Here is a 16,471-nt window from a genome sequence, read left to right as displayed (position 1 = left end):
TCCAGTCTCTCGCAATCTATTAAATGTCAACATAAACACTCTTCGGTTTGGCACTCTTCTGTTTGGAAATCGTCGTGCATATTCTCGCACCGCCTTTAAAGCATTACCGTTGCAGAAACCGTATACAAAAACCATATCAGCATATTCACTATTAGAATACGTACGCGGCATATTGCAAAAGACAAAATTCATCTACTGTTAAAGGCTTTCAAAGAGCGACTGACAAATTCATAACAGAAAGTGGAAAATGTAATCAAATATGTCGGTGCTAGATATGGCAAGAAATGTAAACATTTTTTTTCGATTTCTCTGAAACGGAGCAAAAACGAGCATATGTCTATAGGACTTTTTTTCTTAGTTTTTTACTCCTCTACACGCTCCCGAAGTTTTGCCATTTAATTTGGAAACACCCTGTATTAAGAGACTTGAATAATTTTTGTGAGACGAACCTTGATTTTTAATTCGTAAAGAGTTGATTTTATCTTTTTACAACGTAATTTGGATTCGTTTGGAAAGACGTATTATCTCGTTTATAAAATTTAATTCGAAATTTCAAAGAAATAATAAATTTTAGTTAAATATTAGGCAGGATGTGAGTAGTATTTTACAGATTATGTTACATTTTTTATATTTCACATGCTTGTTTCGATCGTCTGTCGTTAATTTTGATTGTGCTTTGGAGCTATGCGATTTACATTCGCACGTTCTACCGAGGTTCGATTTTTCATCGGTGCTGAGATCGTCGAAACCGGTTTGCTGAAGCGTAAACGAGCGAAGCGGGAACTCGAACTTGAGGTTTCAGTGCAGCAGGCTACGGTACTCTCGTCGAGAGAAAAAACTCACTCCGATTTCGCAATATCGTCAGGTTTCTTACAGAATTTCCGCTTTAATGCAATGACTAAAAATTTCGCAAAAGTCGCAAAAGAAATTCATAAATACGAGTACCTAATTAGTCGGAGGATCCAAAAAAATTTTTTACATACACAAAAAGATTCTAAGACAATGGAGTAAGCACATTGCATAATTCGCGAGTTTGATTTAAATTTTAAACTTACATATATCGACCATCAATGATGTTCATTTCTATAAATGCAGATCAACTTTAATCTCGATTTAATTTATTACTTTTTAGTTCTATTTCTAAAAATTAGGAAAAAATAAACAGTAAATTAAACCGCAGTTACAGTTAATTTACAATAGTAGAAATGGACAACGATCAATCGTTAAAGAATAACGCAACAGAAATGAGACTTCGTCACTGAACTCTCGAGTTTATAAAATCTCTCGACAAGAGATACGTCCGTAGGAGATAATCCAAAGATCATGAGAGGACTGTCGACTAAGGGTGTATTTTTCATTACGCACTTATATTAGTATTATTTACCCTCGTTTAACATTTGATAAACAAGAAGGGTGAAATGATTCCATAAGCGTCAAGTGGAACGCACCCTAAATCGCTCTGTTATGTGCGAGAGATAACGAAAGAAGAGGAGAATTCATCTCCTTATTTGTTCCCTCTGCCCTCGCGGATTCCGAAGGAAGGCAAAGCATCGAAGAAAGGGCATCGGGAGAACCAGGGCAGGAAGAAGATAAGGGGGACGACGAGCGAGGGGGATTGGAGGGGGTGCAATGCATCGCGGTCACTCCAGTGACCTAGTAACGTCCGCCGCGACCTTAGCTGCGACGTGTTCACCCGTTTAAACCACCCTTCTGTCCCCCCTCGCCACCTCCGCCTCCTCTTCGTGCTCCCTTTCTCCTGTTCATGCCACACGTGACGCCGATGTGGCGTGGGAGGGCAACGGGGGATAGGCAAGGGATATTCTCACGGGGTGCGGAAAGGGAGGAACGATAAAGGGAGAGAAAGAGAAAGAGAGAGAGAGAAGGACAAGCAGGGAGGGATGATATATACAAAACACAAGGTCACACAAGTGCGATTGTGTGGACGGCCGCGTCGGTGAAGACGCGGTGACGTAACATTCGGCGACGATATGTACACGTGACCCGCGCGACGGTGGTATGTCATGGCATTTACCATACGACATTGTAAGCCAAATGTCAAAAATAATTCACTACTTTAGATGACTATGTATAATCATTGTATATAATATATAATTAAATCAATGTTAAAATTACATTGAAATAGTACCTATAATAATAACATTGTTTTTTTACTTTCAGATCTATAATAGATAAGAAAACTAATAAAACTTGGCAGACATGGATGAAATGTGTGATAACGAAGTTATGGTAGGATTGATACTCCATATTTTTGTTATCACTGTTCCCTTCTTCTATGTCAGTAAAATGTTTATTAACATCGCGATCTGTCCAAAAACCTACAGTTTCAGAACGATTCTGAATTATTAGAAAAAGTTTTCGCAGCAAAGATACTCTCGGTGGTGTCATTGCCATTCCGAGAGGTGACAATTAAAATAAAATTTGATATGTTCTGGGTGGAATTTGAACTTAGATTTTTGGTACAGAAAGCAGACGTGCAATTCTTTATGCTACGATTGTCACACAATGTAAGGATTTTATATCAATTGGATTTATATCAATTGGATAGAATTAACTAGGATCGATTGGTCGTATCGTATAAACTGAGACACGTATCTAGTAGTGCGCATTTAAATTACTTACTTGAGGAAAAGAAATGTACATCAGTTCTATAGAACCACCTTCGTTGGAGAATAAAGGATCATTCATATTGTAACATTAAACCAGAGCTACTTTTCCCACGCGCCACTCAGTAGAATATAAGATCCAAGAAACAAAGGAAAATAGGTCAAGACGGTCGTGTTCACATCGCTGTAATCGAGAAAAACGAATTTCATAAGTTGTAGAATAATATCCAATTGCATTCATATCGATTATCATTATTCGAATATTTCCAAATATGATTACTTAAGAACATAATGCAATAATGTAGTATAAGTTCGTAAACAGATTTAGTTTTTTTTATATAAATAATTGGTATTTTTTACGGCAAAAGATATTTAGTTTAATTTATTACCAGGTTTTTATAACGGTATGAGCAAAAATCTGATCGCTTCGGGAGAAGACTCTCTTATCTGGCTGCTCGGAAAATCTCCAGAGGTGGAAACGAAGTGAAGATGGAGAGCCGCGGGGACTAGGGACGGAGAAGGGATGAAGCACAGGAACATAATCTCCCAGCAGTATTCCCGGACCCTCTGCCAGGGTAGCGAGAGCTCATTAGAAGTCGCCCTTTGAAAATCGTCCTGCTACGAGCAGCTGCCCTGCGGCGCAGTAACGGACGTTTTCTGGTGCGGTTGGAACTTTTAACTCGACAATTTTATGCAGGAATCTGGGATTTTTCAATTTTCTAAAAACTTCTCGGTCGTACAGACCGAAGTCTTTGAGGTCGTACTTTGACAGGAGTCAGGAAGGTCACAAGATTGATAGCTCTTTCGACATATTCAATGTATTTTTTGTTACGAAAAAAGATCCCGAAAAAGTATTACAAAAAATAAAAAATCTTTTGAAGGTCTTGGAATTGCATCGAATGGAGGATTTTAAAAGTTTTAAATAAATGTATCGTTTAAACGTTCTTTGACAAAATAGATGGAGAAATTTTTGAATAAAAGGAATTGCGTAATTTTTATTTTCCACGAATAAAGATACTAGTTTTACTGAATAATAATTTTTTCTTGGCATTCATAATACTCTGAATTTTTTCAATTTTTATTTTATAAATATCAAATTTTACTTTAACACAAAATTATCTCACTCGTTATTCACTATATATGTTTCGTGTAATGTGTAATTTATTTCCATATTCTCTTTTAATCGTACCCATTTTTTTCTGTATATTGCTAGTTTCAAAAATCCTAACGTAGTTTGATGCTGTTTGAAAAATCGGAGGGACACATTGTATAATTTCCCCATCCAATACGCCCCTGGCGTTTCGCTTTAGTGCTTCGTACATCCTGCAGGGACGTCAAAGGGACGACAAAGAGCCGATCGGCCGTGAGCCTTGAAGGGCGGCAGCCCTACGAAGGGAAACCGGGTTTTATGCTGCTGCTGCGTTCTCTCAATGGGGCTCCATAGAGTACTCTGAAAAATTCAAGCCTGAACTGCTGGTCTTGTCGAAGCATATACCGAGTGAACCGTACAAAGATTTCACCGAGTTTTTAAATCCCAACTTAATCGAATATCCTCACATTCAGAAAGATCTCGATCTATAATAAGTAAAAATTAATATTTTGAAAAATGTATCAACTGTAGTAGTTTTCCACTAAAAGAAAAGAAATATTTTATATATAAATTAATATTTTAAGAAATGTATTAATAGCGTTGCATTATCAAAGATTTATGCACGAAGAGAAACCTTCAAGAAATACATTACTTAACGATCTGAATGTTAAGATGTTGAACTATTCTAAATTCATTTTAAATGAATTAATTTCAGAAATTATAAGAAATATATTAAACCATTATTAATAATTTTGCGTTCGAGTAAATAAAATTTAATATCAGAGAAGTATATAAATGAGATGAAACCTTAATCAATATTTCGAGGAATATATTTTAATCGGGGATAAACAAAACATGAAAGTACATAATACTATATACACATCTATATGAAATAAATTAATATTAAATTCGGATATTTTCTTCCAATATTGCCTCGTTTTCCAAATCAATTAATTTTTCATTCAGAGCTTACGTGCTCCTGTCCAATAATCTCATTTAATTAACATCGGATTAAACAATTTGTTTTCTTCCTAAATTATAGTATCATTACACACGCATTATAAACACAGTAAAATTGAGTTAATTAAAATGAAAATTAATTACGTTGTTATGTGAGAATAAATCTACGTATGAAATTAAAAAAGAAAAATGTAAAATAAAGATAATTATGCACACATATCTTTACTAGAAATATGAAATATGTTTGATGTTTTAAGCTTAATGTACTCGAAAGCTGCATTGTTTGATTAACTTATTTTTGTATAACGACATTCAGTCGATGTTAACGCAGTTCGTCGACGTTTTTACGCTAAAATTCCTGTTTATAATTATTTATTGGCGCGGAAGGACGTAGCTCTGTGCTCGCGCTGTGCCCGCTTCGTTCCCTCGTTTCGTTTCGTTCAGTGACCCTCGGAGGCCGCGATCGATATGTACCAGCTATACGCCAGAGTTTCAATTATATAAACGCTGAGCTCTCCCATATCGGTATGGCGTGATGCAGACTATGCACTGCGCTATCAGCAACAATTAATACATCTATTTACGTATTCGGTATTGCTCTGGTAGTATATATGTAACATTTAATATTTATGGCGTAGAATATTGAAAACGCTATAAATAATTACAAGCAGCGCGTGTTATCGCACTTCATTGATATTGAACATCATGTGTTTCATATAATAACTCTCTATAACACGCTCATTTCATATTATAATATAACGTCAATCGGCGATTCATAACCGTTTAGTAAACAGCTGCAGCTGGAATTCCTGATTTCGTCACGGTTTTAATGCCGTCGATTTTTTTACATTTATGTTTGTTCAATTATTTTTATCGGTGAACAGAAAAATTGCATTTAATGTCGATTAATAATATTTCTTTGACGATCAGTGACTACATTTACTAAATATATGAATATAGGAGGTTTATGTGTCTTCGGTAAAAATTTATCAGAAATTTTTTTATACAAATATGATGATGTGTTCATTAAATATCATTACTTTTGATTATTGCGACGACTTATGTCATATTTATCAACTCTTGCGCATTTCTTATCAGTGCATTCTGATGATGAAACAGCATAATGATTATTTTATGAGAAAACGCATATCGAGTTAAGTCCTTTGCAAAAATATATATAATCTATACGTTTTATGAAGTTCATATTCAACAGAAATTATTAAAATATATTAAATTTTAATAAATATTTGTTTGAATGGTACTAATTAAATATTCAAATGTAAACATATATTTTTGATACAACAATCATTAATTTGATTCAACCCATTATTTTTTTATTGAATAAATATTTATTCACTACAAATAAATGTTTAAGTTAGTACTATTGAAACAAATACATATTAAGATTTAATAAATTTTGTTTTAGTATATCCATATTATAATTAAAAGATTATAATAGACTGACATAATGCAAATCTAAGAAGCAAAAGTTGCAACATACTACAATAAGTTACATTATTACAAAAATTAACACATTATATATAATAGCAAAATATTATATATAATTTATATTATAACAGTATACTTCGTGCTATATAAAATTATTAGCAAAAGGAAGGTATTTAACGACTCTTTGAAAGTGACTCTCTCTCTCTCTCTCTCTCTCTATAACGTTTGGGAAATCTAAGAAAGCCGTATAATGGACGAGTGCTTCGCAGCAACTTTGAGCATAACAAATCCATATTTGAAGAATGCAAAAGTGTTCATGAAGAAACCGGACATTCGGGCACTTCTACATTCTACCACGTGTTGCTTCATCTCTGCACGCACGCATGCACGTGGCGCATATGTCCGAAAAAAATGAGCAACGCGACAGACATGTGCATGCTGCATACTCATACTTACGTACGTCATACGTACACACGTATGCGCGCGTTTACATGCATAAGTATACCATTGACCGGGATATCCTCTATCGCCTGTCTCGGGATGAATGAACCGTTACGTCATGCACTTGTACTCACTGGTCCCCTTCCGCAACCCTCCTCCTCTTTCTCGTCCTCTTCCTCCTCCACCTCGTCCTTCTCTCGTAACTCTCTCGCCCTCTCGCCGCGGTCCCGTCTATCTCTCTTTTAGCGGCTTGCATTATACAAGGTGCAGCATAAGTAATGGCCTCGCTTGAAATGGATCGATTTGATCGTCACATAATTTTCCTCCGTACTGTACTTTCTTACCTTCTCTTCGGAGGAGGATAAATTGAGATGGATCGGTGAGGAGTATAGGATGTTCCCAAGGATTTTTACATGCGGGTGGACCTTTGGATTCTTAAAATCGCGGGAGAGGGAATCTAGAAATTTTAAATTTTTAGTTTCTCAATATATTCTTTGATTTTTAATTTTTTATTTCTTTGATTCGTAAATCTACCGTTTGAGACTTTTAATTCTCAATATCTAAATTTTGATATTTTAATGCTGCAAGAGTTCTTTGCTCGTATAAGTTAAGATTATACTACTTGTAAACTTCCAAATCCCTGGGTATACATAGGTTTCCTTTCGTACAAGCATCTTCCTCTGTCTACGTCTCTCAAATTGAGAGAGATCACTCGTGTGTGCGTCACATCGAGTTACGTGCAACACACACGACCGAGCGCCTCCTCTCTTTGCTCCTCCCTCGGCCAGGCATCCTTCCACGTTTATCGATTAGCATAGCCGAGCACACGCCGAAGCGAACTATAGATTCGACAAAGGTCGATGTATCGCTTAGACGGCTCAGACACTCGGCAGACGTGTCGACTAATAAAACAGCGGGAGGGGTGCAGTACGGTCGAGGAAGAGGAGGGAGCTGGAAATGATGTTGTACCACTGATACACTTTCGTCCCACGCAGGTGGTCTTTGCACAACATGAAGTTGACTGATGATCACTCCGACAACCGTATCATTGAATTCTTTTATCCTTGGCCCGAAAAGCTAAATTTTCTAGTCGAAATATCCCATGCTTATTGTATGTAAACAGACGTTTGTATTACAGACGTGCCTTTTATAATCTTTGTAATTTTTGACAATCTTATTTTCTTTCCAATTCTTGTTATATATCTTAGTTTTTTGCCTATTAATTTTTATTTCTAAATTTTTTATTTGTAATTTTGCTATAAGATTTTTAAATTTTAGAAATCTTTTTTGTCTTATTTTTGTAACATAAATCTTTCGTTAAATCCATGAATTTTTGTCAAAGATTCATATTACTTAAATATATTATAAAATTATAAATTATTTAAATAAACTTTATTATAATTATTGTATATAGGATATCTAAAAATTATGAAATGTTTTTCTTCCTCTCAATAATTGAAAATTACAATATTATAAATTATATATTATTAAATCAGGATTGTTGACACAATAAACTAACAAATCAGAAATATACACTTACTTTTAATGTAAAAAATGTTTAATTACTGTCGTCGAATTTTTCAATTTTAACTGGTCAAACACATCTTGTACGAATGATACCGTTGAATAAATCTATTAAATATTTAATACAATTATATTTACAATGTCACACATGTGGCGTCTCCATCTGTGTGCACTCCATCTCTTTTGTCCGTTATCCCTCTAGCATGGCCTCTCTGGGTTCTCTTCCAACTTCCTTCAAGTTGGGATATAACTTCGCTTTAAGACCTTCACTACTAATTCTACCATGAAAATCCGGTTTCCTCTCCTTTGGGGCGCTGCGTTGCAACCAGATATCCAGGAGACTCTTCGACCCAGCAATATTACCCTTGTGCAACTGTTTGGCTAGGGGTATCGATACACTCGCCGGCGGCGACATCGGTGAGTCTGTTGTCGCTCTGATCACGCTGACTCTGGCAGTTCCGTCTTCCTTTCCGAAGCTATAAGGAGATCGTTGTTTAGATTTCTAAAGTTCAGATGAACCTTTAATACTTAGACTTTTCAATTTCTATTATCTTTAAGTATGATTTTATCTTTTTAGCCTACATCAATACAAATAAATTCTCATTTGTTTCAGCTATAATCAATTTACAACAAAAATTTTACCTAATAAAATAAAACTCTAATAATAATAAAATATAAATTTATAATGTGATTTTTATAATAGTGCATTAAGAATAATATTAATTATAATACACTTTGTATAACATCTGAATATTCTTTTTTATTTTTCTTTTATAGAATTTATTATAAATTGCAATAAAATTCACCTATCAATAAATTTCGAACTAAAATTAAGAAATAGCAACAAATTAAAAATACAAAAGAATATAAAAGTACAACTATTGTAGTAATTCAAAAATTTCAATTTAATTTAATAAGAAGTAAATTGTAATTTACAAATCAAATTTAATTTTTTAATTACCTATCCAATTCCCGCAGAGCCTGATCGAGTTCCACTTTGTCCTTTTCGTCTTTATTCCTGATTTCCAACAAACAATTAAGGACTTCAGCATGTGCGGCTGAGTTGTTGGCATGATGTTTAAGAAACGTTTCTATTTCATCCCATAGCAAACGATAATGTTCTTCTCTGCGTACTCCTTTCCCGCCGCGACCTCCGCCGATGTTTGGCAAAGGCAAGGCTTCGTGTTTTGCCTCTAACCCAAGCAAGCTAAAAATTATTTGTTTGCACTGAAGCACTTCTTCCGTGGTGAGCTCATCCTTCACCATTATTTCTGGAAGTGGATCTATCTATACAAAGAATTTAAGAATATCTGATGTCAATTTTTCTTAAATTGAAGAATTAATATTTAATTATAAGATCTTCAAAATGTTAACAATAATTTTCTAAATTTTTATAAATTGTAAAATAATTAAAAATCTCTATATTATTAAGATAAATTAAAATTTAATCAATATTTTAAGATTTATTAATTATAAATGTTTAAATCTACTATTATATAACTATTATTAGCATTTTCTCTATATACAAACATGTTTTAAATTAAACATGAGAGTACGGGAAAAAGTCATGGGCCAATATTTGGTATGACGTTCCAGTCTTGATCTCATCTTTTCTACTAGACCATCAGTATTAGAAGTGGAAGTACGTTTTAGCGGTACTAATATGTTATTTCGTATGAGAGTGCCAAAATCCTGTGACAAAAATATTATTGAATTAAGACAGTTGTATCGCAAGTCACATTTTACTAATAAAAAATAAATATTTATCAAGAATGTATGAAATTAACATATTCATGTAGAACTTTTAATACATGATAGTAAAACAACGATAGAATTGATATTAATGGACTAATTAATTAAATTTGTAATCCTTAATACAAAACATAGTAATACAAAAGCATCTTACGGTTATTCTATAATCCGTGACACGACCACCACACCCTTCACTAATGGAGGGTGGATCCTCGAGCACGCTTCTAGCAGTGGATAACGTATGAATGAAAATCTCGCCACCGTGCGCTGCTAATAAATGGGAGATAGTTTTTCCACCGGCCTTTCTGGCCATTTCCAGCATCACCGATCTGCCATTTAATAGAAAATTAATCAAACAAGATGATGGTCGGCTATTGACGTCCACTGGTGTGATTCGGTACATCGCCGTGCAGTTCTGCATCTCCGACGCGCTACAACCGCGCGGCGTGCACCACTTCAACGTGACTGTCTCATATTCCGATCCTTCCTCAAAACGCCTGAATGTTTTTATTAATGCTGAATCTTGCGGATTACCTACAACCAACCACACAACGAAACTTTATGGTATCTAAAGGAATTTAAAGATTTTTGGAAAAGAAATTCTTTTAACTAAAACCTTTCAAAATTGCAGTATGTGCGGCTGAAGAATGAAATATCTCCACATCGTAATTGGCAGACGAACTGGCATTCTGCTCCTCTTTCATAGGTATACCTGTCACTGTAGTGCTGGCCAAATCATAATGAGACAAAATTAGATGAGATAACTTGGAATGAAGCGATGAGGCCTTGATTGAATGCACTTCTACTGTAAGAAATGATGATACCTGTATAAAGAAATTTTAGTCTAAATTACTTTATATATACATATATATATACAACAAATATAAAAACTGAATAGAGCATTCTTAGATTAATATAATAAATGTTATATTATAAATTATTTAAAATTATATTTAAAATTAGATTATAAAATATATCTTATAAAAAATTGATAAGCATGCTTTATTATTTTAATGACAAAATAGAGAGAACATAAAATAATTAATTATTAAATTATTAAAGGCTTACCTCTCGAGGACCTTGACTAGTGACTTGAGATTCAATATTATTGGGATATATGTTCAGTATAACTAAATGACAATAATCAACAGGAATCAAACTGTAAATTAGAACAAACTTTAATATGATAATGATAATTTATAATATCTATAAATTTATAATATCTGTATAGAAAATACTAACTGATCTGAAGATAGCGCATTCTTGTTTTCCTGTGCTAATTCATTTAAAAATATATTCTCCAAATTCTTCATGTTGCTGTTATCACGTGCACTTGTGATGCATATTACCCTGCCTCGATTTATAAGCTTGTTGGTGTTCTCGTTTAGAGAAGTTCTTTTCTCATGTTGTATCTCAGAGCATTCATTCAGTGTTTCAATCGCTACACGCAAACCATGTATCACTGAATAGTCCTCGCCAGGTTCCGGTGTCTTCGTTGGCACTCCTAAAATGGCAGTGCCATTCATTATCTAAAAGTAAAATCAGTTCCATTATTTTTCTGATTACACACGCTGATAAAGAAACACATTCCATTCAATAATCACAGACATTTGTATTTCATTAATTAGATATTCATTATTCCATAAATATAAAAGTTTGAAAGGGACACTTGCATGATTCAAATTCTGCTGTAGTGGGCTCCATGAATTTAGCACATAAGCTGCACGGTCGGTTACAACAAATCTAATCTAAAAAAATAATGACAGTAAAGACAACATTAACAATACTAGAGAGACTATCATAAACTGTAGATCTGTTTTGCTTAACTGAACAGTTCATCTTTTTCAACATGAAAAAAAAAGAAGAAAAATGAACAACGTGCAAAAAGTTTAGCTAATAAGAACAGATCTTGTATATGATTATCTATTATAGAATGCTTTTCAGCAAGAAACACAGATGATAGTATAACACAGTTAATCATCCTTGTTGTTTATCAATATTAAACAAAACTAAAAGGATTCACTGTATTATACTACATTATCTGTCCCATATCGGACAGCATCTATAGACTATAGCCTCAGATTACATTTTGCCAGTATTTTTCTAATAACTTGCTAAAATATGTTACAATCAAATTGCCAACGAGGCGAGTTCTTATTTGATACAATATTGCAAGCAAAAAAAAAACAAATTGAATACAGCAACTTTATAACAATGTATGATTAATAAAAAATGTATGATTATATAGCAATATTTCGACAAAATTACAACAACTATTGTTTGTTATCAGAGATACAAATATGATTTCTGGCAACTTGCAAGCAAAAGTTTAATTCAACAATATTTCTGCTATTATCATAGCAACATGACAATCGCTAGCAGGTTTATTTTTGTACGAAATATTATCTGTTTCTTCATACCAATTTGCCTGTGGGGAAGAGGTCCCACACAATGCGACAGTACTCCAACGAAGCTTCGACGCTGGTGGTCCACAAAGACTTACAGACCGGTGCCAATGGGATTAGGTTCTGTCCCCTGCTCTTCAAAAAGTCAAATTCCAGCGGGGACTCGGTGGAGATGCCAAAATACGGCGTGTGATCTAGCACGAATATAGTTTTGTGATTCGCGGGATACATCTCGCATTTCTCGTCCGCGAGCCGCGTGAGACAAACGATATCTTCGCCGATCCTTTTGCTCGCCTTTTGAGGTTAAGATATAATGAATCGTGAATCGTGATATTTACGAAATTTACAATTATGTCGTGTCTATCTCGTACTCTATCAAGTCAATCGCATTGTTCCCGTAATTGTTCTTTCGCGTCAACGATCAACGAAGTCGGGAAAGGAGCAGACGAACGATAGCTACATACACCAGGCATCTTTTTTTCCTTTCTACTTGTAGCTCGAACATAACCTCAATCGTGGTTCCGGGCAGTTCCGCGTGCGGCGTGATAATCTGATGATCTTCTGATTGGTTCTCCACTTTGGTCCACTCGGTATTCTTCGGATAGCTTCGTATATTGTCGAAAAATGAATGCGTGCGAAGAAAAGAAAGAGATAGATAGCTACAAATAGATGAGTAAAATGTGTCAAAGAGGTTAGAAATCGTTCCGAGATCTCAGACAGAGAGAAAATTAACAAATTATAATTGCACAATTCGGCTATTGATCAACTCGATCGATTTCTTCAGGTATTGTCGTCACTTATTGCCTATTGTCACGTGTTGTAACACTTTACGCATGCATTCATACGAGAAAACAATATCAGTCATCTCTTTCTATCCGCCACTTTTGATCCACATTCGTCAAAACAATAGGCCTGTTCTTTTTGGCTGAACTTTTGCACCAGTTCATCTTTCTTCCTCTTTTTATCTCCTAGAGAGAAAAGGAAGAAAGATGAACTGGTGCAAAAGTTCAGCCAAAAAGAACAGGCCTTATGATTATAGGCTCTCTAATAACAGGTGACAACAGGTGTACAGAGACTACGGAGTTGTGGATTGTTATACAGTTAAGCTATAATATTATTTGTATAATTTGATTATATTTAAAGAAAGTAAGTTTCGAGAAGGCATTAAGTATCATTCCTTTTTCCAAGGATGCACTGGAAAACAGGTAAATCGATGAGTTTGTAACATATCTCTAGTAAGTTTTTCTCAAAATTTTGTATGAACTGACACACTTTTCAGAAATACTGAGAAAGTCTACATCTTTATTCAGAATTCTTCATATATATGAATTCTAAAATATTCTAAGGTTTTCTCATTATATAATTTCTGAAAAAAAAAAAAATCTTTAACTTTTTTTGTCAGATTTTATAAGATTCAATCAGAACTTATAGGGTAGAAATCTTAGAAATCTCAGAATATTTCAAAATTTATATTAATAAAGAATTCTAGAAAAGATATAAACTTCTTCTATATATATATATATCATATATATAAAGTGTTCCAATTTGTATAAAGAATTCGAGAAATGAGAGAGAAAAGTTATAAAATTTTTCAAAAATTCTTAAATTTAAAATTTGTATAAAAATTTTTAAAAATTATATGAAAAATTTTTACCAGTGTTGTTATAATTATTACAATATTTGTAGACATTTGTCTTTTATGATGTTCAAATATCATAAATATATAATTAATTTGCAGGTAATTTAATATCCAACGACGTTGATAGTGACGATAGTGACATGAGTATAGATAGGATACCAGAGCAGGATACAAGCAGTGATGCTGAGAGTTCAACAAGCGAATCAGATAGCAATGATGATACTATTCCTGTTATTAAAAAGTCAAAAGTTTCAATATCTACTTCAGCAGGTATTCCCTTTTTTTTTAACTCTCCTTTTGTATAAATTATTATAAAATAAGTTAAATATAATTTATTTATCTCTCTCTTAAAGAAAATATCTTTCAAATTCATCTAGATGGGCCATCATCCCAGCAAAATGAAGACAATGATGATGAAGATTCTATTAATTCAGATGCAGATGAAGTTGTTCAAGCTATATTGCATGCAAAGAAATTGCATAGGAATCATCCACCCTCTATTACATTAGAAGATATGATAACAGATATATGTTTCCATCCTAAATTAGACACTATAGGTGTAGCCAGTATGACAGGAGATGTTTTCATGTAAGTTTGATATTTTATAATATATTTTATAATATATTTAAAATTGATTAAAAATTATAATTTAACATATAATTAATTTAATTCATTCTTAGTACACATGATTGGATTATTCATGTACTATGCATTTCTTTGAAATATTAAAAGCACTGACTAAAATAATGGTCTCTATCTTTTTTTTTAAATACATAACTTTATGAACACTGTTTAAGTATATCTAAGAATCTCTTAATATGTGACAATCTTGCGTTTCGCGGGTTTTCTCCGTGTTCAGATCCATTCTTGGAATGCCAACGTTTCGTGAACCTTGCAGTTCACTTCATTTCACATAGGTAACACCCGTGAAAGCCTCAAGAATCTCTTAATAATTTTTGCTTACTTGTAAAAGTGATGAAAATTAATCCGGGACAGGAATAATCTTTGTATGTAGTAAAGGACCAAAAAATCATTGTGTATTAAGAATTAATAAATTGCTTAAGATTCTATGTAATTCGGTATTCTTGATATCAAACAGTAAGAATTTAATAATTCTATCCATGTTAACAAAATAATGCAGGTATAGATTGATAAGTTAATTAGAGTTTGATTTAAATCATTTTTAGTTCCAATGAAAATGTTATATCTATTTTTTCGCATTAGGTATAAATATAACAATGAAGAGATCAATCTCGTATCGACTATGGAATTGCATCTTAAAGCTTGTCGGGATATTGAGTTTAGTGAGGATGGACAGTTGTTATTCTCAACTGGCAAAGATCTGTGTATAGCGATAACCAATGTAGAAACGGAACAACTAGTCAGATTGTACGATAAAGCTCATGAGTATGTATATAATATATCCATATATGGCATCCATTAATATTAAAATGTCGATATTAATTTTTTCGTGATCCAATTATATCTTAGGCAACCTATATATACAATGACGATTATCAACGAGCATGTATTTGTAACAGGCGACGACGATGGTGTAATAAAACGTAATGATAATTAATATCTCTCTTAAAACTCTAATTAACTAAATCAATCTTATGTATAAAAAAAAATGTTTCAAGTCTGGGACCTCAGGCAAAAGGGAAGCGTGCCGATATTTTCTATAAAGGAGGCAGAAGATTATATCAGTGCAATGATAACCAATACAGACGCCAAGTATTTAGCTTGTGCTAGTGGTGACTGTCTGACGACTATAAACATACCTGAAAGAAAACTGCATGTACAGGTATTATAAAATATACACATGATTTAATAATCATACTATGCAAAGTACTAAGTTGATTTTATACATATGTCGCACACAGTCTGAGGAACACGACGACGAGCTGACCTGTCTTGGCTTATTTAAAATGGAAAGTAAATTATTAACGGCTAGTAATAAAGGGAAAATGTATGTATATAATTGGGGAGAATTTGGACTACATTCGGATGAATTCCCAAGTGTCAAAAAGAAAGCAATTAATTGTATGATTCCCATTACGGAAAACGTGGTGATAACTGGTGAAGAAGATGGAATCGTTAGGTAAGCGACAAAGACAGAATCGTACGATATTTTATAATATATAAAGATTGTATCATTTATACGATATTTGTGTAATATCACGCCTATACAATAAACAGGGCAACCAGTTTGTTTCCTCATCGCCATCTTGGCATAGTTGGACAACACAACTTTTCCGTCGAGACACTCGACATCAGTAATGACGGGACTTTAATAGCATCCTCTTCGCATGATAATGATATCAAATTCTGGAATGTACAATATTTCGAAACCCTAAACGTCGCCGAATCCAAAAAGGGTGAAAAGCGAAAATGGCTTGAACACAATCTTCCTAGTAGTAAAATTCATAATCGGTCTGATTTCTTTGCAGAATTGTAATCTTAACGATAATAAAGTATTTTAACATATTTTGTACTGTTTAATCGTTAAAACATTATAGATCCCTTCATATCATGATAGTCCTTGCATATCGTTTTGAAATAATAATGGCATTTATAATGTTTAAAT

At 33.5% G+C, this 16,471-nt stretch overlaps 2 protein-coding genes across 5 annotated transcripts; one reads left to right on the top strand and one right to left on the bottom strand.

Annotated features, from left to right (window-relative positions):
- Positions 1–8,135: 8,135 nt before the first annotated feature.
- On the bottom strand, positions 8,136–12,723 carry asun (integrator complex subunit 13 asun). The gene is made up of 10 exons (XM_018448196.1): positions 12,608–12,723; positions 12,261–12,525; positions 11,514–11,588; positions 11,083–11,369; positions 10,909–10,999; positions 10,457–10,664; positions 9,995–10,374; positions 9,619–9,780; positions 9,050–9,375; positions 8,136–8,564 (listed from the first exon to the last, which is right to left on the bottom strand). The coding sequence occupies exons 2-10, from the start codon at positions 12,474–12,476 to the stop codon at positions 8,279–8,281; spliced, it is 2,031 nt and encodes a 676-aa protein (XP_018303698.1). The 5' UTR covers positions 12,477–12,525; positions 12,608–12,723; the 3' UTR covers positions 8,136–8,278.
- A 201-nt stretch (positions 12,724–12,924) lies between these two features.
- LOC108723064 (WD repeat-containing protein 55 homolog) lies at positions 12,925–16,359 on the top strand. Of its 4 annotated transcripts, none has more exons than XM_018448558.1 (9): positions 12,925–13,029; positions 13,389–13,450; positions 13,984–14,154; positions 14,262–14,472; positions 15,109–15,291; positions 15,376–15,449; positions 15,525–15,688; positions 15,768–15,985; positions 16,084–16,359. In XM_018448558.1, the coding sequence occupies exons 2-9, from the start codon at positions 13,435–13,437 to the stop codon at positions 16,340–16,342; spliced, it is 1,296 nt and encodes a 431-aa protein (XP_018304060.1). In that variant the 5' UTR covers positions 12,925–13,029; positions 13,389–13,434; the 3' UTR covers positions 16,343–16,359. The 4 variants fall into 4 exon arrangements, with proteins under 4 accessions (XP_018304060.1, XP_018304046.1, XP_018304052.1 ...); XM_018448544.1 differs by having other exon boundaries at positions 13,285–13,450; XM_018448567.1 differs by lacking the exon at positions 12,925–13,029 and adding an exon at positions 13,285–13,299.
- The last annotated feature ends 112 nt before the right edge of the window (positions 16,360–16,471 follow it).

Source organism: Mycetomoellerius zeteki, unplaced genomic scaffold (assembly GCF_001594055.1).
Source record: "Mycetomoellerius zeteki isolate Tzet28-1 unplaced genomic scaffold, Tzet1.0 scaffold106, whole genome shotgun sequence".
NCBI classification, from domain to species: domain Eukaryota; kingdom Metazoa; phylum Arthropoda; class Insecta; order Hymenoptera; family Formicidae; genus Mycetomoellerius; species Mycetomoellerius zeteki.
The sequence above is the reverse complement of the archived record's forward strand: the minus strand, read 5'-3'. Positions and strand labels throughout refer to the sequence as shown.